We start from the raw sequence: 22,872 nt of genomic DNA on the forward strand, positions 1-22,872 counted from the left end.
TTGGCATAATAATCTCTAATTTGGAAAAAGAAAAAAAGCAGCAGTATTTTTGTTTTGTTTTTTGCCAGTCGCCAATTTTTTTGGAAGCAAAACATTTATTGGTACATTTTATTTATTTATTTATTTATTTATTTATTTATTTTTGGTACCAGGGATCGAACTCAAGCCCTTGTGCTTGTGAGGCAGGTGTGGTACCACTGAGCTAAATCCCCAGCCTGGGGATTTAGATATACATAACAACATTCATAATAATTTTAGATATACATAATAACATTCATCATAGGGAATTTGTACTTGTACATGATATATCTTGCTTTTTTCCCATCCCCCCTTTGACCCCTCTTCCCCTCCTTATTTACAAAAACTTTGTTTCCATTTGTTTCTTCTTTTCTTCCTTGTCCCTTCTTTTCTTTCCCCGTCCTCCCTTCCTTGTTCCCCTTCTCATTTGATCATTTTCTTACCATTTCCCAATATCTATTATACTTTTTAATCCTATTTACACTTTCAGTTTCTCACACCTGAGAAACAATGTGGTATTTAAACATGTGTATCCAATTTATTTCACTTAAGAGTATGGTATCAAGGTGCATCCATTTATTTATTTTTTTTTTTGGTACTGGGGATCGAACTTGGGTCCTTGCGCTTTCGTAGCAGGCATCGAAACCACTGAGCTAAATCCCCAGCCCAGCACCATTTATTAAAGAGGCTATCTTTCTTCCAGTGAGGGTGTTTGGCTCCTTTGTCAAAGATGAGTATGTCTGGAGTTGTTTCTGCATCTTCTAATCTGTTCCATTGATCCTCAGGTCTGTTTTTTTTTGCCAGTACTATGCTGGCATAGCTTTGTAGTATAATTTCAGGTCAGGGATTGTGATGCCCCCTTAAGCAGTGCTTTTAAATCTTCTTTGTAGTCAGAGAACAACTGCATGAGACCTACTGCTAATCCAAACAATCCACCTGTCTTCTGCAGCACCGTGGCTTTATATTCTTCTATGGGACAAATGTAATTATACCTCCAGTAAATATCTAGGCCTTGTCCCTGCTGGAGTTTCAGAAGCTGGCAGGTAAAAAGCTTCACTGCATCTGGGTGATCAAGGGTTAAGACTTTCTCTTAGCCAAGGAAATATACTAATTGGCAGAAATGATGACAGGTGGAATTCCATAGATGCTGTGTGCTACAGGAAAGCCACATTGAGTTGTTTTTTTTTTTTTTAAGGGGGAAAGGTTTATTTGGCTTACAGTTTGTAGAGGTTTCAGTCCATAATCAACTGGCTCCAAGGCAGGGTGGCAGAGGGGCAACAGTTCATGGTGCCGGCACAGCAGCAAAAGCAACAAGGGGGCTGAACAGTGTCTTTCTGCCCCTTTTATCTTATTCAGACTACTTAGGGCAGATAGCACTCACACCCTTAATCCTAGTGCCCTCAGGCCTATCCCCACCATGAATCAATTACGTATTCTAGATTCAGCCACCTCTGAAAAAGTATGAGGCTTTGGGGTAACAGCTAAACACAACCCATAACATTCCGCCTCTGGTCCCCCAAAGACTCAGGCATATCCCTTTATGCAAAAAAGTATTTAGTCCATCTCCAAGAGTTGCCGAAGTCCTAAAAGTTTCAGCATTTGCTGAAAAGTCCAAGACCAAAGTCTCCTCTGAGATTTAAGGCAAACTCTTAGCTGCAACCCCCTGTACAAATGAAAAGAAAGTTAAACACGGGCCGGGGATTTAGCTCAGCAGTTTCACCGCCTGCTGTGCAAGTGCAGGAGCCCAAGTTCGATCCCTGGTACCAAAAAAAAAAAAAAGTTAAACACTTCCAACGTACACACAATGGCACAAGACAGACATTACCATTCCAAAATATACAAACAGGAGGATACAAAGGAATGGGACCAAAGTAAATCCAAAATCCAGCAGAGCAAATATTAAATCCCACAGTTCCACTTACAGCATTCCCTGCAATCTGTGGCAAGCTGTCAACTCCAAAGGGCTTGGGTGGCTCTACCTCAATGGCACTGCAGATGGTTGTAGCTCCCATGGCTTCTCTCTTGGGCCAGCTCTTCTCCCTTCTTGAGGGCTGGGGATTTAACTCAGTGGTTCTGCCACCTGCCTCGAAAGCACAAGGACTCAAGTTCAATCCCCAGTATCAAAAAAAAAAAAAAAGGTATGGACACCTTCTTGCAGTTTTTCTCAGATGATCCATGCTCCTGGCTTCTCTAAACTTCTGGGGTCTTCATTGCACCTTTGACTTATAGCTTCACATATTGCCCTTCTCAGGAACACACTGCCTGGCCTCCCAGGCCTTTTTCTGAAATCTGGGTGGAAGCCTCCCTGACCCCACAACTCTTCCATTTTGTAGTGCTACATAGATGATGCCCAGGTCTGCTGCCAGCTGGAGCAGTAGCTAGTCTTCCTTCTCTCTTGGCTGTAAGGGTTGAGCATCTGGATCACTGAGCACTCTGAACCCAATTCTGAGGAACAAATTCTCTAGGCTGCCCTTCCAGAACATGGTGCTCTGGGGCTCTCTTCTCAAAGCAAAGTCTTTCACTTTTGCAATTTTGAGGCTAGAAAGTGTGGAGTCTTGATGCTTCTTCTGATGCCCTCAGGCCATTTTTTCTATTCTCCTATTCCTTCTCAGCAATCATGATCTCCTCTGCTCTATCTTTGCAGGCCACAGCTTTACTGGAGCAGTCTTTTTGGCCAAACTGAAAACATTTTAAATCATCAGGTGGGCTCTTTGCTCCGATTCTCAACATAAATCTGACTAAAAGCCCCAACAGTAGCCATGCCATGCCTCAACATTAGGCTGTCTTGAAATTTCTTCTGCAAGATTAGTCCACCACCCCTAATCTCAGTCTCAGGCAAAGTCTTTGGACATTCTTTCTGCCAAGACATAACACACATTGTCTGGAGTCTAGTAGCCAATGCAGTCCTTCTTCCCATCAGAAACCTCCCAAGCCTGGTCTTTTCCAGCTTTCTGGTCTTCTGAGCTCTGACCAGAATCTCCCATACAGAACAGCCTAAGGTGTTCCAGCTCTTCTTCAGTTGGCATCTCTAAACCTTTCCTAACACTCCTCCTTCCCACAAGCCAACTCTTGAGCCACAATGTAAGACCGCTGTCTTTACCAAAAGCTCTGAGGAGCTGACTATAGTGAAGCACACCCAGGGATCCCAGCGGTGCCTCCAGAATGTAAGACCAAAGGCCTTACCAAATGCTCCAAGGAGCTGGAGTGGAGCACACCCGGGGATCCCAGCGGTGCCTCCAGAATGTAAGATCAAAGGCCTTACCAAATGCTCCAAGGAGCTGACTGCAGCGAAGAACACCCAGGAAGGAACACACCGGACAAATTAGAAAGTGAAACAGACCTTAGTCCGGCCAGACGGCACTCCCAAAGCAAGGTAGCTTAGAGAGGCGTAGACCAGAGTCCGAGGCTCTTTTTATAGGGGCTTACAGGGGAGTTAACAGGCGAAATTTACAGAAGAAGGAACAAAGGTTTAGTGGTCTTACATTTGTATGTTAATTAGCCTGACACGTACTGTTAGTCAGCAGATGCTTTGTAGATTGGTCTATAGATAGTGGTGTCCGGAACAAAGGGTTGGATAATTATGACTAATAGGGATCTTATCTAGTGTTCTGGAACTAAGAAGCATCTTTATCTATTTACTCACATTCAATCACAGGTGGGGCTAGGGGAGTTTTATGATTACAGAGTTATGCAGTCTTACAACATGACCAGATAATGTCACAGCAACGACTCCACTTCTATGGTACCAAATTTCTGTCTTAGTCACTTTTCTCTCATTACTGAGACAAAGTACCCAACATTCAAAGTTAAAGGAGGAAAGGTTTATTTTGGCTTACAGTTTGTAGAGGTTTCAGTCCATAATCGACTGGCTCCAAGCAGGGTGGCAGAGAGGTAACAGTTCATGGTCCCCACACAGTAGCAAAACCAACAAGGGGCCACATTGAGTTTTGAATTGTCCTCAATATCATCAATGAGAAAAACTGCCATTAAGCAACATTTCTGTCACTTCAATAATAATCTCAGTGTGAAAGCCCTGATTTCAATTTCAATACTGGGGGAAAAATTGTCTAAATACCTGCAGCTTGTCTTCTGGAACTTTCAGCCAATGATTAAATGCCTGTGAAAGTTTCATTTTCACTTGCTCACCTGATAACTGAAGTTAAGCAGCTGTAGGGTTCTAGAAGAATTCTTTGGACATTTTCTTGAATCTTCTCCATAGTTTTCAAATTTCAAAGCTGATGGCTATGCAGTGATCTCACAATGTCACACTGCCAGTCCTGCTGGAAGCATCCAGCATCAACTTCCCTCTTTGTAGTTCAGATCAAGGCTCCTTCCGATCCCTAAATGAATCCCTCCTCCTACTTTACCGTAGAACTCTCCACCTGCCTCAGCTGCCAGTGACGCCACATTACTTGTTCCAAGAAAATATCTTGGTTTTATAATTATTTTTTCTACTCTAAACTAAATACCTTTGCATAACTATCCTGAATAATGGCTGGGAATGTAGCTCAATGGTAGAACACTTGTTTTATTTGTGCAAGACCTTGGTTTCTATGCCCAGTGCTGAAAAAAATACTAAAATTTCCATTCTTTCCAGCAGAGCCATTCTTAGGAGTACAGTCACTGGATTAGGAAAAGTTCACAGCTGAGCATGGTGGTGCATGCCTGTAATCCCAGCATTTGGGAGGCTGAGGCAGGAGGATCTTCGAGTTCAAAGCCAGCCTGAGCTACATAGTGAGTTCAAGGCCACCCTAAACTACATTGAGAGACCCTGCCTCAAAAAATAAAACAAGGGCCGGGGATTTAGCTCAGTGGTGCCACCGCCTGCCTTGCAAGTACAAGGTCCTGAGTTCAATCCCCAGTACCAAAAAAAAAAAAATTGATTCAATCTGTGCCCCTACCATGGTGTATGAAAGTGTCCATTTTCTTCCATTACTAGCAACTCTAGACATGATCTCTAGGATTTATTATTTGAGCCCTTGGCCAACTCAGCCTCCCTGGGCCACAGTTCCCTCATCTGGAAAATGGATTGAAAACTCTTCGCATCTAATCCTCATGCAATGGCTCACACATGTATTCCTAGCTCCTGGAGTGGCTGCTAAGGGAGGATGACTTGAGGCCAGCAGAGGCAATATAGGAAGACCCCATCTCTCTCCCATGCCCATCATTCATTCCTTCATTCTGCAGTACTGTACTGGGACTGAACCCAGGTCCTTCATCCTGAGCTACATCCCAATCTCTTTTTAATTGGAGACAGTCTCACTAAATCTCTAATTGCCCAGATCTCTAAATCTCTCCATCCTTCTCAGCCTCCCAGAGTACTTGGATTATAGGTGTGTACCACCACACCCGACTGGACCATCTCTTAAGGAAAAATAAAAGACAAGTAAAAAGCAAGGCTGCCAGTATAACTTGGTGGTAGAGCACATACCTAGCATGCACATACTCTGGGTTCAGTCCTGAGCACAGCCAGATGTGGTGGCACAAGCCTGTAATTCCAGCACTAAGGAGGCTGAGGTAGGCAGATCACCACGAATTGGAGGCCAGAGTGGGCTACACTGTGAATTCAAGGCCAGCCTGGACTCCATAGCAAAACTCTGTCTCAAGAAAACAAAGAGAGGGCCGGGGATTTAGCTCAGTGGTTCTGCCACTTGCCTTGCAAGCACAAGGACCCAAGTTCTATCCCTGGTATCAAAAAGAAAACAAACAAAAAAAACAGAGAGAGAGAGAGATCATCAGACAACCCAGATTGAGGGATGTTCTACAAAATAACAGAATTGAACTTTCCAAAAGCATTAAAGGCCATGAAAGCCAGAAAAAGACTGAATAACTGTCACAGACTGGAGAAGACAAAGTAGGCATATAATTATATTCCAGTGTATGAGAGCCTAGATTGAATCGTGGAAGGGAAAATGGTCTACAGTTAACACGATTACACCAATGTTCATTTCCTGAGTTTTTTGGGGGTTTTTTTGGTACCGGGGATCAAACTCAGGACCTTTTGCTTGCGAGGCAGGCGGTAGAACCACTGAGCTAAATCCCGGGCCCATTTCCTGAGTTTGATACTTATACCATTGTTATATAAAATGTTTAAGGGAGGCAGGCATGGTGACACACACTTGTAATCCCAGGACTCTGGGAGACTGAGGCAAAAGGATCAAAAGTTTGACCCCAGCCTGGAAAATTTAGTAAAGCCCTGCCTCAAAAAATTAAAAAGGTTTGATCCCCAGTACCAAAAAAAATGAAAAAAATAAATAAATAAATAAAAAGGGTTGGGGATGTAGGTCAGAACAGGCTTCAATCCCCAGTACCAGCACAAAAAAAAAAAGAAAAAAGAAAGAAATCCATGATATTTCTACAGTGCTTAAATCTAAAGTTATTTCTAAATAAAAACTTTAAAATTTTGTTATAATATATTGAAAATCACAGTGGCTTCATAATTAAGATTCCAGGACCCATCTCTAGCCACAAAAAACATGACCGTGAGATTGATCAAACAGTGGGCTTCCTGTTCCAAAGACCATTCTCTGAACCACTGAACTATTCTACTTTCCAAAACACTGAGACTACGTCCCCATTTTATTTAATTTTACTTATAGCCTCACATTTAAAGGCTCTAGCATATTCCTTCCATCCAACATGTGTGCTATTAAAATTCATTTATCCCATCCCCTTCTGTTGATTATTAAAGAAGTATTCAAGCTGCAAGTGGTGGTGCACATCTGTAATCCCGGTACTAGGGAGTTTGAGACAAGAGGATTGGCCATGAGTTCGAAGCCAGCCTGGGATACCTAGTGAGTTCAAGGCCAGTCTGAACTACATAACAAGACCCTGTCTCAAAAAAAAAAAGTATTCAAGCTTTTGGCACAATAATGATGAATCTTTATAAAAATCATTGCACAAATTTCCTTGGGATGATTTTGTAGCAGAATTATAGTATTCTTACTCTTGATTGTTTAAGTACCTCTCTTCTGCATATTCACCTTAGTGAATTCCCCTCCTTTCTGTTCCCCCTCCCTCCATCTCTTGCTCCTCTTCCCATTTTCAAAAGATCTGTCTTCCTGTTTCCTAATATCGGTCTTTTATTTTGCTCTTTAACTTATTTATACTTTGGTTTCTCATGTAAGAGAAATCATGCAATAGTTAAGCTTGTGTGTCTGATTTATTTCACTTAACATTAGGATCTCAAGGTGTATCCATTTTCCTACAAAAATGGTGATGTAGGGCCAGGGATTTAGCTCAGTGGCACCGCACTTGCCTCGAAAGCTCAAGGTCCTGAGTTCCATCCCTGGTACAACAAAACAAAACACCAAAAAACCCCACAATGGTGGTGCATGCCTGTAATACAGCACTTGCAAGGGTCAAGTAGGAGGATTGCTGTGTGTTCAAGGACATCCTGGGCTACAGTGACTTCAAGACCAGCCTGAACTATGTAGCCAAACCCTGTCTCAAAACAAAACAAAACAAATTTATTTTTCTTAATAACAGAGTAGTAAGTACTCTATTGTTGCTTTTTTTTCCTTTTTTTTTTTTTTTTGAGACAGGGTCTCGCTATGTAATTCAGGCTGGCCTCAAACTCGAAGTGATCTTCCTGCCTTAGCCTCCCCAGTGCTGGGATTACAGGGGTGTTCCACCATGTCCAGCTGATTTTTTTCTTCAATGATCAGACTTTATCTACACTCCTATATCAGCAGGGCATAGGAAGGTGCACACTGTAAGTGCTCAATAAATACTGATAAAAACACAAAGGAGTAAATACCTTGGAAGAATGAATTGACCTTCCACCATGACCAGGTACCTAAGGAACTACATTTCCCAGCTGGGCAGGGCAGTGCACATCTGTAATCCCAGCTACTGAGGAGGCTACAAGAGGATCCCCAGTACTGTACCACAAAAAAAGAACTATATTTCCCACAATGCGTGGTGCCACCCATCCCACACATTTAAAATAACGACCCCTATGCTTTCAATATGAAAGCAACTGTTGAAGATGAGAAACTGCAGAGCAAGATCAATGATGAAGATAAACAGAAGATTCTTGATAAGTGTAATGAAATCATCAACTGGCTGGATAAGAATCAGACTGCAGAGAAGGAAGAATTTGAACATCAACAGAAGGAGCTGGAGAAAGTCTGCAATCCCATCATTACCAAGCTGTACCGGAGTGCAGTAGCGTGTCTGGAGGAATGCCTGGGGGCTTCCCTGGTAGGGGAGCTCCTGGTTCTGGTGGTGCTTCCTCAGGGCCTACCATTGAAGAGGTTGATTAAGCCAACCCTAAGTATAGATTTCGCATTTTTCCACACAATAAATCATTGAAGGACCTAAATTTGTAGAAAATTCTGTGACATTTGTTAAAAGTTTAACTGCTACAGTAAAGTACTGGGCATTCTCAATACTTGAACATGGAACATGTGCACAGGGAAAAGATAACATTGCACTTTATAAGCATTGTATTATAAGTGGAAATGCAATGTCTTCAATAAAAGTATTTTAAATTGGCACCAAAAAATAAATAAAATAAAATGACGACCATTGTTCCCACGGTCCCTTGTCGCTCTGCCTCTGACTATTCCACAGTGTCTTATGGGAAAGGTAGTACTCATGCTCCTTGGCGGGCCCTTACCTACCAGAGCGCAAACTAAACTTCCCATCAGGCAGCGCGCCAGCCTGGGAACGGGGGCAAGATGGCGGACGCCGAAGGCCGGATTTCGAAGGCTGTCGCCCCTTCTGCAGCCCCAATTTCATTCGGCTTCACTCGTACCTCAGTCCGGAGGCGGCTGGCGGATCCGGGAGACGGAGCGGGGTCGGCCCCAGAGGAGAAGGATTTCTTGAAGACCGTGGAAGGAAGGGAGCTCCTGAGGTGAAGCCCCGGGTCTTTCACGCATTGGAGTTGTGTGGTGGGCTCAAACGGGAGGGTGGAATCTTGGGTTGTTTGTCTGGGTAACAGTAACTTGGAAAGCCTGAAACAACCTGAGATTTATGGAGATGAGGCGGGAGTTTGTAGGTGAAGCGGGGAAATTGGGCCTGATGGCTGTGGGGATTGAGAAGAGGAGGTATTATTTTTTCTTTTTCTTTTTTCTTTTTTTTTTTTTTTTTTGGTACCGGGAATCGAACTCTGGTCCTTGCACTTGCGCAGCAGGCAGCGAAACTGCTGAGCTAAATCCCCGGCCCTCTTTTTTCTTTTTTTGAGACAGTCTCACTATGTAGTTCAGCCTGGCCTTGAACTTACTAGGTAGCCCAGGCTGGCCTCGAACTCAAGACAACCCACCTCCCTCAGACTCCCAGAGAGGATATATTCTTTGAGAGGAGAGCCTTTGGGACATGGGGACACAGGTGTATGTCTTCTGAAAAAAGAAGAGAATGACAGGACTGCTGTTGTCTCATCTGAAATGATGGGGCTTGTTATGGAGAACGGCTGGAGCAGCAGATTCAGGTTGAGGGAGACTGTCTGTCGTCAGCTTAATTAGTAAAGGGGAATCTGCCGGCCCTCGGGGTGTGTGTGTGTGGGGGGGGTATTTCCAGGAGAGAATCAGTCGTCCAAAAGGCCAGTCGAGCTGGGGAAAGTCTGGGCTGAAGGTGATTTGCGGACCGCTGTGCACAAGGATCTAGGAATGATTCCTAGAAGACGCTGATATTTATGGGAGAAGGGGAAAATGTACCATCAGAGACATAACAGGAAATCCAGACTGCTGAATGGACTGTATGGTCCCTAGGACTGAGAGTGAGTTTGGTTCTTGTGTTTTCTTCAAATGAAGGATGTGGCTCAGAGCTTACTGACCCTTGCTACTCTTCTCCCCTAACCTTGTCCCTCTTGTGTCCACATCAGTGTCAAGCCCCTAGAAGCTCCCAAGGAACTGGTCATCCCGTTGATCCAGAATGGCTGTCGCAGGCAGCCCTTGGTCCAGACCCCTGTGCCATCCACAGAGGCCTTGGCAGATAGGGTGCTGTCCCAGGCCGTGAAGGAGCTCATTGAGGGTATGTGATTTCCCATTTGTCCTGCCCCAGTGAAGGAAGAAGGGGAAGAATGTGAAAGGATGGGATTGGACCTCATTGTTCCCTCTCGTTGTTCCTTAGAATCCAAGAAGTCTCTGGAGGAGAGAGAGATCTCGGGTGTTGACCCCACGCTCGCTATCCCCATGATCCAGAAAGGATGCACCCCCAGTGGGGAAGGGGCAGACAGCGAACCCCGGGCTGAGACAGTGAGCTGTCCCCTTGCCTCCCACCTGTTCCAGCCTCTCTGGCATCTGCCAGGCTTGCCTTCCTGCACACAGTAGGGAAAGTCTGTCAGAGAGGCCTGCCATCTATCCCTTCCTCCTTCCCTCCTCTTTGGAAGCATTAATGACTATACACCAGCACGTGGGAAAAAGTACTTGAATTCCCAGAGTATCTGAATGGATTGAAAAGCAAAGCAAAGTGAACAAGGAAATGCAAAGGGCATAAGGGTACACACTGCCTGGAGTGGTTTTTGTTGGTTTGTCTTTCCTTCCCTCCCTTCCTTCCTTCCTTCCTTTCTTCCTATTTACTTATTTATTTATTTATTTTTTGGCCTGGAGTGAAATGGTGGAACACCGAGGAGACCAAAGTGGCTGGAGTGAAATGAGTGAATGCGAGAGACAGTAAATGAAGGCAGAGGGGCTATGGGTCATGGTGAGGACTTTGGCTTTTACTCTTAGGTGAGGTGAGAGCCAAGGTGGCCCTGTGCAGTCAAGGGCTGTGTCTTAGGATTTAGCAGGATCCCTTGGCTGTATGAGCAGAATGGACCAAAGAGCAAAAGTGGAAGAAAGGGGTCCGGCAGCCCAGGCTAGAAATGATAACAGACTCAGGTCAGAGTGGTCAGAAGATAGGAAGGTTTAATGAGAAAGGGACGAGCACAGTGAGTATCCAGAATGGCAGCAATAGCCCAGGCAGCAGCACAGGGACAGCAGATCCCTGTGATGTGTGCTGCTCAGTGAGGTAACTCGGTGTGTGTCTAGTGAGACTGTAAAGGATTGAAGGGATGATGATGGGAGGTGACAGCACGAGAGCTAAGAGTGTCTCCAGGCAGATGACCAAAGTCTGTATTTCAAACTCAATGACCCATCTTTTCATCTTTTCAAAAAATTTTTGCAGTGTCCCTTTGGGACCTCAACTGTCATGCTCTCTCTTTTTTCTTCTTTCTGTCCTTTCTTTTTTTGTACTGAGATTGAACCCAAGGCCTTCATACTGAGCTGTATCCCTAGCCAATTTTACATATTTTTTATTTTTCGGTTTTGTTTTTTGTTTTTGTTTTTTTTGAGACGGGGTCTTGCTATGTAGTTCAGGCCAGCCTGCCTCAGCCTCCCAGAATGCTGGGATATTAGGTGTGCATCACCACACCCAACCTGTTCTGCTTTCTTTCATTTTGTTTGTTTTGGTACTGGGATCAAACTGAGGACCTTGCACTTGTGAGGTAGGCACCAGAACCACTGAGCTAAATCATGGGCCCTGTTTGATTTTGAGACAGGATCTTGCTATGTAGTTCAGACTGGCCTTGAACTCACTATGTAGGCCAGGCTGTCCTAGAACTCCTGGGCTCATGTGATCCTCCTGCCTCAACCTCCCCAGTAGCTGGGACTACAGGTGCACACCACCATGCCTAGCTTTATTTTCCTTCTCTTTTTTAAATGGTAATCAGGATTGAACACAGAGCCTTCACACTGAGCTACATCCCCACCCCACCCCCCATTGTGATGAGGTCTTTTTTTTTTTTTTTGGGTACCGGGATCGAACTCGGGTTCTTGCACTTGCGCAGCAGGCGGCCAAACCACTGAGCTAAATCCCTGGCCTGTGATGAGGTCTTGCTAAGTTGCCCAGGCTGGGCTGGATCTTGACAGTCCTCCTGCCTCAGCCTCCAAGAGTGCTCAGATTACAGGTGTGTACCACCATGCCTAGCTTCAACTGTATTTTTTAATTTATCACCACCTGATATATCCCATTTACAAAATTTGGTTTATTGTGTATCTTTATTTGAACATAGCCTTACATGGGCAAAGGTTTTTGTCTCTTGCTCACTACTTTATCCTCAGCCCCTAGAACAGTACCTGCCAAAGAACAGATGCTTTGTAACTATTTGCTGAAGGACTGAAGGTAGAGGAGTAAAGTAAGGCATGGTGAGAGGAAATTAGAGCTCCCCCTTGAGCTGATTAGCCAGGGGCCAGAAGGATAGAGGGTCACACCATGGATGATATCGGGCATACTTCTTTTTTTGGTACCAGGGATCGAACTCGGGACCTTGTGCTTGCGAGGCAGGTGGTGGAACCACTGAGCCAAATCCCTGGCCCATCGGGCATACTTCTGACAGAGGGCTGGGAATCAGCAAGGCCTGACCCTCCTTTGTCTACCTGTAGGTGCCAGAGGAGGCTGATTATGAGGCTGTCCCTGTGGAGGCCTACGGGCTGGCCATGCTTCGGGGCATGGGCTGGAAACCTGGCGAGGGCATTGGCCGAACTTTCAATCAGTAAGTTCTGGGGCATAGGTAAGGGGTAGACAGATGGGCTGTGATCAAGACCCCTGTGGTTACCACCAACCAAGCACCATCCAGGTCAGGGGTGGTGGAGGGGGTGTGTACCTTTATCGCCTTAACCAGTTGGATAGTCTCTTTTACTATGGTTTCAGACTGGTGTTTCCCTTCAAAACTCCTTAAGAGGATCCCATTTATGTAAAGTTTGCCTCTCTGGAGATCAGTTTCCATATCTGAAAAAAGAGGTAAGAGTGCTGACTTCACTGGGTGTGGTGGCCCACACCTGTGATCCCAGCACTCCAGGCAGGGGCTGAGGCAGGAGGATCACTGAGTTCGAGGCCACCTTGGGCTATATAGTGAGTTCAAGGCCAGCTTGAACTGCATAAGGAGACCCTGTCTCAACAAAACAACAAAACAAAAATGGGGCTGACTTCACAGGTCTATTGTAAGAGTTAAATAAAATTATATTCATGAAGCATGCACAGTAAACACAGATTAAACATTCGTTATTATCACACAGACTTTTGTTTGTTTGCATTGAAAACGGGGTCTCACTTTATATTTCAGGCTGGCCTTGAACTCACTGTGTAGCCCAGGATGGGATAGAACTTCTGATCATCCTGCCTCAGCCTTCCAAGTGCTGAGATTACAGGTGTACGCCATGATGCCCAGCCATCACACAGATTTATAATCCCTTCTTTGCAAATGCAAACTCCAGAGAATCTGAAAACAAAAATTTTTTTTCATAAATCATTTGGTGGCCACATATGACTGGAATTGGGATTAAGAATTCTATAATCAGGCCGGGGATTTAGCTCAGTGGTGCCCCTGCTTTCTTCACAAGTGCAGGGTCCTGAGTTCCATCCCTGGTACCAAAAAAAAGAATTCTGTAATCTTAAAAAAAAATTCTATAATTTTTTTTTTTGGTACCGGGGATCAAACTTGGGTCCTTGCACTTGCGCAGCAGGCGGTGAAACCACTGAGCCAAATCCCCGGCCCTGAAAATTCTATAATCTTGCCAGGCGTGGTGGCACATGTCTATAATCCCAGCACTTGGGAGGCTGAGGCAGGAGGATCACCACCTGTTTGAGGCCAGACTGAAGTACATGGTGAGACCATATCTCATAAAAAACCACACACAAAAAAGTCCTATAATCCGTTTCCCCTACTTGGTGTGTATATTCATATGATTTTTCCTGAAGAACTGTTAATGTACTATTTGGTTATAGAGAACTCACTTAGACCCTACTGTAGTATGTGCAGCCGCTCACTGGGGCTGGACGTGTAGCTCAGTGGTAGAGCACTTGCCTACCATGTGCAAGGCCCTGGGTTCCATCCCCAGGATTGCAGAAAATACCGTAATATGAGATTGAAAGGGGCCTCCTTGAAAATACTGATGGGGTGGGTTTGGAGCACGGGGAGGGAATTAGGCATTGGAGACTGTTATACCCCCCGAAAGCCTGTGTTCCTTTCTGCAGAGTGGTGAAGCCCCGTGTAAACTCGCTGAGGCCCAAGGGGCTAGGGCTGGGTGCCAACCTGACCAAGGCCCAGGCCTCAGCCTCCAGTGGCTCCTGCTGCCCACCAAGGCCAGATGGGGAGCAAGAGAAGGATAAGGAAGACCAGCTGCAAGGGCTGGTTCCTGGAGGAGCTGTGGTGGTCCTTTCTGGCCCTCACCGTGGCCTCTACGGGAAGGTAAGGAACCAAAATGTCCCTGGAGGGCTGAGGATATAGCATGCACTCAACTCTGGTTACATCCCCAGCATTGCAAAAAAGTTATTCCTGGAGCCTCAAATACACAATGGGAAGATTGACTTGAGGGCCAAATAGAGGAAGAATTGGGTTTGAAAGTCTATGAGTCTTTGTCATTCAGACCTGCCTGGCTCATTGCCTCACTAGGTAACCTAAGACCACTGGCTGGGCCTTTCTGAGTCTCAGTTCAGACTCAAAAGTGAGAGAATGCCATATGTCACAAGGTCCCCAAGGATTAAATGATCAAAGGCATTCAGTAGACTGAGGCAGGAGGATCACTACTAGTTCAAGGCCATCCTGAACAACATAGTGAGACCCTGTCTCAAAAAACTAAAATAAATAAATGCATGCATACATGCTCAAAGGATGTCTGAACCCCACAGTCTACTGAGGGAGACTTGGGAACCAGGCCAAGTCCCACTTTTTAGGGGTCACAGTCTGATTGGAGAGATACACAGAGGTCAGCCCTGTTGGAGGTAAAGGGTGAACAGCTTGGTTCTAGAAATGTGGTGGAGTCCTCTCAAGCCCCTCCTGCTGTCCCCTTCCCCACTCAGGTGGAAGGCCTTGATCCCGACAATGTGCGAGTCATGGTTCGTCTAGCAGTGGGCAGTCGCATGGTGACTGTTAGCGAGTACTGTCTGCAACCTGTGTCCCAGCAGGAGTTTGACAAGAACTTGCATCCTGGTGAGTGAGCCTCTTACACAGCTTGGAAGTTGGGGAAGCATTGAGGGGCTGTCTCAGGGTGGTTTTCTATCTGCAGGGGCAGGGGCGAGGGGCTGCTGGCAAATGTGACTTCTAGACACAGTCAGGAGGTGAGAAGGGCCATGAGAAGTTTATTCAGGTTTTTTGTCTGTTTGGCAGTGCTGAGGATGGAAGCCAGGGCCTTGCACATGCTAAATGGGTGCTCTACCAAACCATGCCTAGCCCAGTTTATCCAGTTTATTCAGTTTGACTAAAGAAAGGCTAATCTATACCCTTGGGTCTTTAGCCTTTTTCTAAGGGAAAGAATCAGGTATGGAAAGCAGTTCATTTCCCCAGGAGGTCTTTGTCTCTTTGGGGTGACGGCCTTCCTTTTTCAAGGGAGTAAGACCCAAGTGGTGGGTGAGGAGGTGGCGGGCAGCATAGCCCAGGTAAAGGCATGGCAGTAGGAAAAGTTCTGGGCAGCTGGGTGCAGAAAGCTCACCAGGCTTTGTGGTGTACAGTAGGCTGTGTAGCTGGGAGAGGTGTCCTGAAGGGACCCGCAACAGTGGAAAGGAAGGGGAGAGGCATTCTCATAGCCCTGACAAAGGCGAAAAGATGAGAAGGGGCACATTGGCAGGTGGGAGATGGACTAGGCTGAGCTGTAGCCTTGGAAAGTAGGGGCAGTGAGACACTGAGGCTCTTTACCTACTCTTCCTGAACCCCTGGAACAGGCCAGGTGAACAGAACTTCCTCGGGGCAACACAGTGGTGCATCTTCATCACAAAAGGCCCTCCAGAGTGAAGACCTCCACGGCCGGCAGAAAGACTCAGGGAGGAAGCGGAAACACCCTCCAGACCGGTGGGACCCTGGGCCTCTGGGATGGGAAAGAAGGTGGGGGCGTGGAGAGGCTCCCAGAGGAGGGATGAGGAACAGAAGGAACTAGGAACAAATCTGGGTGGACTTCACAGCATAGGCAAAGGTAGGACAGCCAGAAAATGTGTGTGCTAAAGTGCTGAGCCTGGTGTTGGTGCCCTCTCCAGACAGGATAGGCCTGTGGCCAAGAGTGAGAAAGCAGTCACCAGGAGTCAGCACTGGCTGCACAGGGACCTGCGCGTGCGCTTTGTGGACAAGTTGCACAAGGGCGGCCAGTATTACAACACCAAGGTGTGAACCCGCAGCCTGAGGGGCCTACCACACCTAGGGATTGGGCCTCTGACCCTCTATCCTCTCATGCTCCTCACCTGTCCCTCCAGATGACAATTGAAGATGTCCTGAGCCGAGACACGTGTGTGTGCCGGACAGATGAAGGCCAGGTCCTGGAAGGTGAGCCTGAGCCATGGCAGCTGGTTTGCTGTCATCTCACCAGCTGATGGAGAAGGGTGTCTGAGGCCAGGAGCCTGGCCTGGGCAAGGCTGGGAGGTTGGGCAGAGTTCAATTTCTCTGCAAGGCCCAACAACCTGGTGCAGAACCGTTAGACACTTCATGGGAGCAATGCCATCTGTCAGATTAGTGTGGAAGTGACTTCTCTCCGAAGTGACTGGTGCCTGATGAGAGTGTGAGGAGCTTCTGGGGTGGGGTGGGGCCCGCATAGAAGCGCTCCCTGGAGTGCTGTTCTTTCTGTGCACTGTGTCCTAGGCTTCTGCGCCCTGAAGTTGGTGTGGTCGGACTCTATCTGTCACCAGTGTGAGGGTGGCTCTAGGGAATATGCCAGAGGCCCTTCCCACAGGCTTGGGCTGGGCACTCTGCTATGGGCCTCACTCTCTTCCCTCATCCACAGGCCTGAGGGAAGACATGCTGGAGACCCTGGTTCCCAAGGTTGAGGGTGATCGCGTGATGGTGGTGCTGGGGCCACAGGCTGGAAGGGTGAGTCTCACTTCTGGAAGTGGAGGCTTGGGGGGTCACTCAAGCAATGTCCCAGGGTACGGGGTGGCCTGGCTGACTCCGCCCCACCCCTGCTCCAGGTGGGCCATCTGCTGGGCCAGGACAGAGCCCGGAGCCAGGCTTTGGTGCAGCTGCGGAGAGAGAATCAGTTGGTGGAGCTTCACTATGACGCCATCTGCCAGTACATGGGCCCCAGTGACTCGGATGAAGACTGACTGTGGGACACTGCCACCCTGCAGGCCCTTGCCAGTTCCATACCACCTAAGAGAAGACAAGTGCTTAGTCCTGCAGTGCAGGACAGGGTGGATGGATGAATGGATCAGAAGGAGACTAGAACCAAATCCAGTGTTTACTAGAATTGAGTGTATAATAAAAACCGTTTGAAGTATTCAGTAGAAGAAAAAATGCATAAGTGGTGTGCTGAGCTGTGCCTTAAGATGGAAGCCAAGCCAACTGAGGCAAGAACTGTTTCATTTGTCGGCCTCCCCTCCCTGCTCAAGCCACAGACAGGTTAAATGCCCCACTCTATCGGAAGCTCGCTCTTAACAAACAACTGGGAATGAAATGTGCCCCTGAGCAGACACCATGGAATCTGAACACCACATCTCCAAATAGCTCCCCAGGTGCCATGGTTCAGTTGTTAAATGTCCCCAGAGGCCCATGTATTGAAGGCTTGGTCCTTGGAGAGGAGCTATTAGGAGGCACTGTGGTTGCCTTTAGACCAGTGACAGCAAACCTTTTAGAGACTGAGTTCCCAAACTGCAACCCCAAACCTATCACAAAAATCAACAAGGGAGCCAGGCATGGTAGCACACCCCTGTAATTCCAACACTCGGGAGGCTGAGGCAGGAGGATTGCCACAGTTTGAGGTCAGCCTGGGTTACACAGTGAGTTCAAGGCCAGCCTGGACTACATAGTGCAACCCTGTCTCAAAAAAAATCATGGGGGGAAAAGGGCCTTATAGGGCACAAAACTCACTCTAGGTTTCTAAGTAGCTTATATTTTTTATTAAAATGTCACCTTATAAACATCTGTGAAACAAATTATTTTTCTTAGCACTCTGCCAGGCAATCCCCTTTTTAGGAGTTGTCTTCTGCAAACCCAATCCATTGAGCTGTTGGGGATGTTGGAAAGCAGTTTGGTGCTTTAAAACATTTGCAGGGAAGAGAGATGCCCAATTCTAAACAAGAGCTGATGCTCAGGTTCTCCAGATTGTACCCAGCCCTGAGACATATAAGAGGCAACCTTCTAGACCCAGTTTCTCAGGTTCTCAGAGCCTCTATGATTGAAGAGAAATGATGATCCTGAAGGGGGTTCCAGGATTGTTTCAGGCCTGAGGTATTGCTAAATTTAAAATTAAACTCCCCCCCAAAAAATCAAGGATAATGAGAGTTGGGGATACTTTTTTGTTGTTGTTATTTGAGACGGTCTGACTAGTTCAGGCTGGCCTCGAACTCAGTGATCCTCCTGCCTCAGCCTACTGAGTACTAGGATTACAGGCATGTGCCACCATGTGGGACCAGAGCTTTATATATAATTTTTTCTAAAGTATCCAGGGTCGTGAAATTATTCATATAACTGGTGTTTTGTTTTGTTTGTTGATTTTTGGAGAGAGGGTTTCACTATGTAGCCCAGGCTGGCCTCAAACTCAGTCCTCCTGCCTGAGCCCTCCCGAGTGGTGAGATTATACACCGGGCTAATAACTGGTATTTGACTTAGATCTAGGCCATTGGTAAAAATACTGCATAAGTCAAAACACGGCACACACAAGTCAGACACCCTAGAATAGGATAATATAATAAAGGTTAAATCAGGTTGGCAGTGCAGCTCAGTGGTAGAGCACTTGCCTAGCATTTGCAAGGCCCTGAATCCCATCTCCAGCACCACAAGAAACAATTTTTAAGAAGGGCAAATTGCAAGCCGGGTGTGGTGCTGCACACCTGTGATCCCACCACACGGAAGGCTGAAGCAGGAGGCAAGTTTGAGGCCAGCCTATGCTACATAGTTCAAGGTCAGCCTGAATTACTGAGTGAGACCCTGCCTCAAAAAAACAGCTGGGTGTGGTGGCACATGCCTATAATCCTAGGACTTGGAAGGCTGAGGCAGGAGGATCACAAGTTTAAGGACAACTTGGCCTACAGAGTGAGACCCTATCTCAATAAAAAAAAAACCCTCATATAATTACCACAATGTGAGTTTCAGTTGTCACAGACCAGTTTAATTTGTCATCCCTACTTAATTCCAGAATTGATGTGTGAAGATTGGCCAGAGTTGCTAGGGCAGACAGTGGGGAACAGAGCCTGCCTCCCAGTCCCTCCTGTGTTCTGATCCTCATTGGAGTGCACACCCTCCTCTAGAATCCCAGGATGTTTTGCTTTGTTGTGTTTATGGCCCTGGGAATTGAACCCAGGGCCTTTGCACTGAACTAAATTCCCAGCTTTTTTTTTTTAATTTAATTTTTTATTTTGAAACAGTCTTGTGAAGTCACTTAAGTTATCCCGGGCTGGGCTCAAATTTGTGATCTTCCTGCTTCAGCTTCTCAGAATACTGGGGTTAGACATGTGCCACAATGCCTGGTTTTTCATGGGGGGGGGTGTTTATTTCATCTTGTTTTTTGAGATGGGATCCCATTATGTTGCCCAGACTGGCTTTGAACTCCTGATGTCAAGTGATCCTCCTGCCACAGTCTTCCCAAATAGCTAAGAGTCACTATAGGTCCTGTTTTTGTTTTGGGGCTTTTTTTTTTGAGACGAGGTCTCGCTAAGTTACCCACCTGGCCTCAAACTTAATATTTACTTTTTATTTTGGAGACAAGGTCTCACTATGTAGTTCAGGCTAGCCTCTAACTCAGAAGCGATCCTCAGCCTCAGCTGTGTGAGTGATGGAATAGCAGGCTTGTGCCACCACGCCCAGCTGGCCTCAAACTTTCGATCTTCCTGCCTCAGCCTCTGGAGTGCTGGGATAGCAGGCATGCACCACCACAACTAGCCCAAGATATATTTGCTTTTTGTTTTGTGGAACTGGGGATGGAACTCAGGACCTTGCGCTTGCCAGGCAGGTGCTGGCACGACTTAGCTAAACCTCTGGTCCTCAAGATGTCTATTTTTGATGAGGGGCGGGCATAGGTTCCCAGGGTCTCACTAGGTAGTTCAGGCTGGCCTTGAATTCACCATGTAGCCCAGGCTGGCCTCGAACTTGTGGCAACCTCCTGCTTCAGCCTCCTGAGTGCTGGGATTACAGGGGTGCACCACCACACCTGACTCCAATGCTTTCTTTTAATAAACATTTTGGGGGCTGGGGATTTACCTCAGCACCGTGCCCACCTCGCAAGTTCAAGGTCATGAGTTCCATCCCTGGTACTGCAAAAAAACATTTTGGGAGGCCTTTTTTTATTTTTTAAATCTCCTTACCTTCTCCCCCTTCTCTCCTCTCTTCCTCTTCTCCTCTGCATATCTCCCTTCCTCCTCTCTCCCCTGTCTCACTATATACTCCGCTAATGAATTTGCTAAGTTGCCTGAGCTGGCCCCAACCTCAGGATCATCCTGTCTCAGCCTTCAGAGTACTAGGATTACAGGCATGCACCACCATGCCTAGCTCTTTTTACCATTCTTAAGCAATTTCCAAGGATGGTACAAGTCATGGTGTAGGGCTGTCCCCCAGCATCAGATTCCTGCCTACTCATGCCGACAACCAAAATCTGCCTCCCAGGAATCTCCAAAGCCTCTCCTGGCCAGTCAGGAACAGGGCTCTCAGACTCCCCTCCCAGGGATTCCCTCCCCCTCCTTACTGCCCCTGCCTGGGGATGGGGAAGAAGACAGCTCAGAGTGCCCAGGGGCCAGGCAGGTGCCTGCGCTGCTCACTGGCACAGGGGCAGGGGGAAGGGATATTTTAGGGCCCTGGCTGCTGGCAGAGTGATGAGGACCAGGTGTGCACAGAGCAGCAGAAACCCCTGAAGATGTGAGAACAGCTGGGGGGCTGGGGGCATGGTCAGTGCTAGAGCCAGTGCCTAGTATGGGCACAGCCTTGAGGCAATGTGTGGTGCCATCAAGAAGAAAGGATGGGAGGGAGGGTAGGAGGCAGCAGGCTCAGAGGTCAGAACCAGACTTGAGCTCCAGCCTGGCCCTAGCTCTGGCTCTTCTTGGCTGGCACCTGGTAACCTGACCGCCTCAGTTCTCTGACCCACAAAGTGAGTGATGCCAATTAGGGTTGTGACAACTAAATGCCAGCATACACATAAAGTGATTACACAGAGCTGGGGACATTGTAACTGTGTTACTGTTTTTATGAAATAGCTGAGTAACATGGATAAAAGAACTATGGTACCATCACTTTGACCCAGCAGCCTTCTCCCAACCCCCTTGCTACTCTCCTCCAGACTTTGAGGCCCTACCGCCAACTCTCCGTTTACCCTCAATTTCTGTAGCCTCAGCCCTTGTGCCTACAGGAGTGTGCGCAGTCAAGACTGTGACCCTAGTAAGGCAGAGGGATCTAATTGAAATATATGAAATGAAACCCAATAATTTGTAAAGTTAATAGGCACTAATTGCAATAGGAAAAATAAAATAAAATTTAAAAATAGCTAGATGTGATGGTGCACACCTGTAATCCCAGCACTCTGGGAGGCTGAGGCAGGAAGAGCACAAATTCAAACCCAGTTTGACCCAATTTACCAACTTAGTGAGACCCTGTCTCAAAAAATAAAAGGGCTGGGGGTGTAGCTCAGTGTCAAGGCCCTGGGTTCAAGCCCCAGTACCACAAAGTGAATAGTCAATGAAGATTATCACTGACTGTTTTCAGATTGTGATTTTGATCTTTTCAGTACTGGGAATTAGACTCAAAGTCTTCATGCTTGGCTTCATTCCGAGCCCTTCTTACAGTGATACATTTGGTTTTTTGGTTTTTTTTTTTTTGGTACCCGGGATCGAACTTGGGTCCTTGCGCTTGCGCAGCAGGCAGCGAAGCCACTGAGCTAAATCCCCAGTCCTCCCAGCCTTTTTTATTTTTTTTATTTATTTATTTTTGGTACTGGAGATCGAACTCGGGTCCTTGTGATTGCGCAGCAGGCGGCGATCCCAGCCCTTTTAAAAAAAAAAATTTTGACCAAGCATGTTGCCGTCCTGAAATCCCAGCACTCAAGAGACTGAGGAAGGAGGATTGCCATGAGTTTGAAGCCAGCCTGGGACACATAGCGAGACACTGTTAAGTTCAGTGAACTAACCGTTGACATGTTCCGGATGTTACAAGCCCTGGAAAGGGAGCCAATGAACTTAGCCTCGCAGATGAACAAGCTAGGAATGCAGGAATCTGCTGACAAACCTACCAGAAGAGAAAACCCCCATAAATACCTGCTCTACAAACCGACCTTCAGCCAACTGTACACATTCTTAGCAGCATCTTTTAAGGAGCTGCCTGGCAACAGTGTGCTTCTGATCTACCTGTCAGCCACTGGAGTTTTCCCCACAGGTCGTTCTGATAGTGAAGGTACAATAAAGGGATGCTCCCTGTTGTGAGCAGGGCTTGAATTTTTCTGTTTTCTACAAGACGATGGCCCTTAGCTCACAGACCATCTCAAGCTTTCTACAAAGGCTTCCAAATTTAAAACCTGGTCTATCATTGAGTTGACAATCTTGCAGATACCACAGTCCATTTTATATACTGAAATACTATACTTTGAGGCCCACAGATCATTAGAAAATTCATATATTAAATGCATGATTCACTGTCAGATTTGCCCAAAGCATCATGTGGAATTTGATGTTTTAAGTTGAAAAGGATGACGGATAACCAAGCCTAATTATTTATTTCACATCAGTAAATTTTTCTGAGTTTTTATTGTATTATGTCTTTGTAGAAATCAGTGTACTTTTGTAACTGTGAAAGTTCAAGTCCTTGTTATGATGTTGTTTTTAGTTTGAATTCAGTCTGTAGAACATTGGGATGCTGTTTCAGAATAAAATCTTAAAATTGTCCAAAATGTATGAGTTCAAAAATTGGTCAGAATAAATGAGTAACTTAGATTTAAATAAGTCAATTAAATCTTTGGGGGAAATTTTTTTCTTAACATT

The 22,872-nt window shown here is 46.4% G+C and overlaps 1 protein-coding gene across 2 annotated transcripts; it reads left to right on the forward strand.

Moving 5' to 3' along the window:
• The first annotated feature begins 8,672 nt into the window (after positions 1-8,672).
• On the forward strand, positions 8,673-17,219 carry Gpkow (G-patch domain and KOW motifs). Of its 2 annotated transcripts, XM_004871993.3 has the most exons (11): positions 8,673-8,878; positions 9,845-9,993; positions 10,093-10,217; positions 12,384-12,493; positions 13,975-14,188; positions 14,800-14,929; positions 15,658-15,784; positions 15,967-16,090; positions 16,180-16,249; positions 16,704-16,789; positions 16,888-17,219. In XM_004871993.3, the coding sequence occupies exons 1-11, from the start codon at positions 8,703-8,705 to the stop codon at positions 17,020-17,022; spliced, it is 1,446 nt and encodes a 481-aa protein (XP_004872050.1). In that variant the 5' UTR covers positions 8,673-8,702; the 3' UTR covers positions 17,023-17,219. The 2 variants fall into 2 exon arrangements, with proteins under 2 accessions (XP_004872050.1, XP_021105645.1); XM_021249986.2 differs by lacking the exons at positions 9,845-9,993; positions 10,093-10,217 and having other exon boundaries at positions 13,956-14,188.
• The last annotated feature ends 5,653 nt before the right edge of the window (positions 17,220-22,872 follow it).

This window comes from Heterocephalus glaber, unplaced genomic scaffold (genome assembly GCF_053883595.1).
Source record: "Heterocephalus glaber isolate CG9 unplaced genomic scaffold, H.glaber_assembly_v1.0 deba00001546, whole genome shotgun sequence".
NCBI classification, from domain to species: domain Eukaryota; kingdom Metazoa; phylum Chordata; class Mammalia; order Rodentia; family Bathyergidae; genus Heterocephalus; species Heterocephalus glaber.

Coding starts and splice junctions, on each gene's coding strand:
- Gpkow (XM_004871993.3), top strand. CDS start 8,703: ATGGCGGACGCCGAAGGCCGGATTTCGAAGGCTGTCGCCCCTTCTGCA. Junction 8,879..9,844: donor GAAGGAAGGGAGCTCCTGAG/GTGAAGCCCCGG, acceptor TGTCCACATCAG/TGTCAAGCCCCTAGAAGCTC. Junction 9,994..10,092: donor CGTGAAGGAGCTCATTGAGG/GTATGTGATTTC, acceptor GTTGTTCCTTAG/AATCCAAGAAGTCTCTGGAG.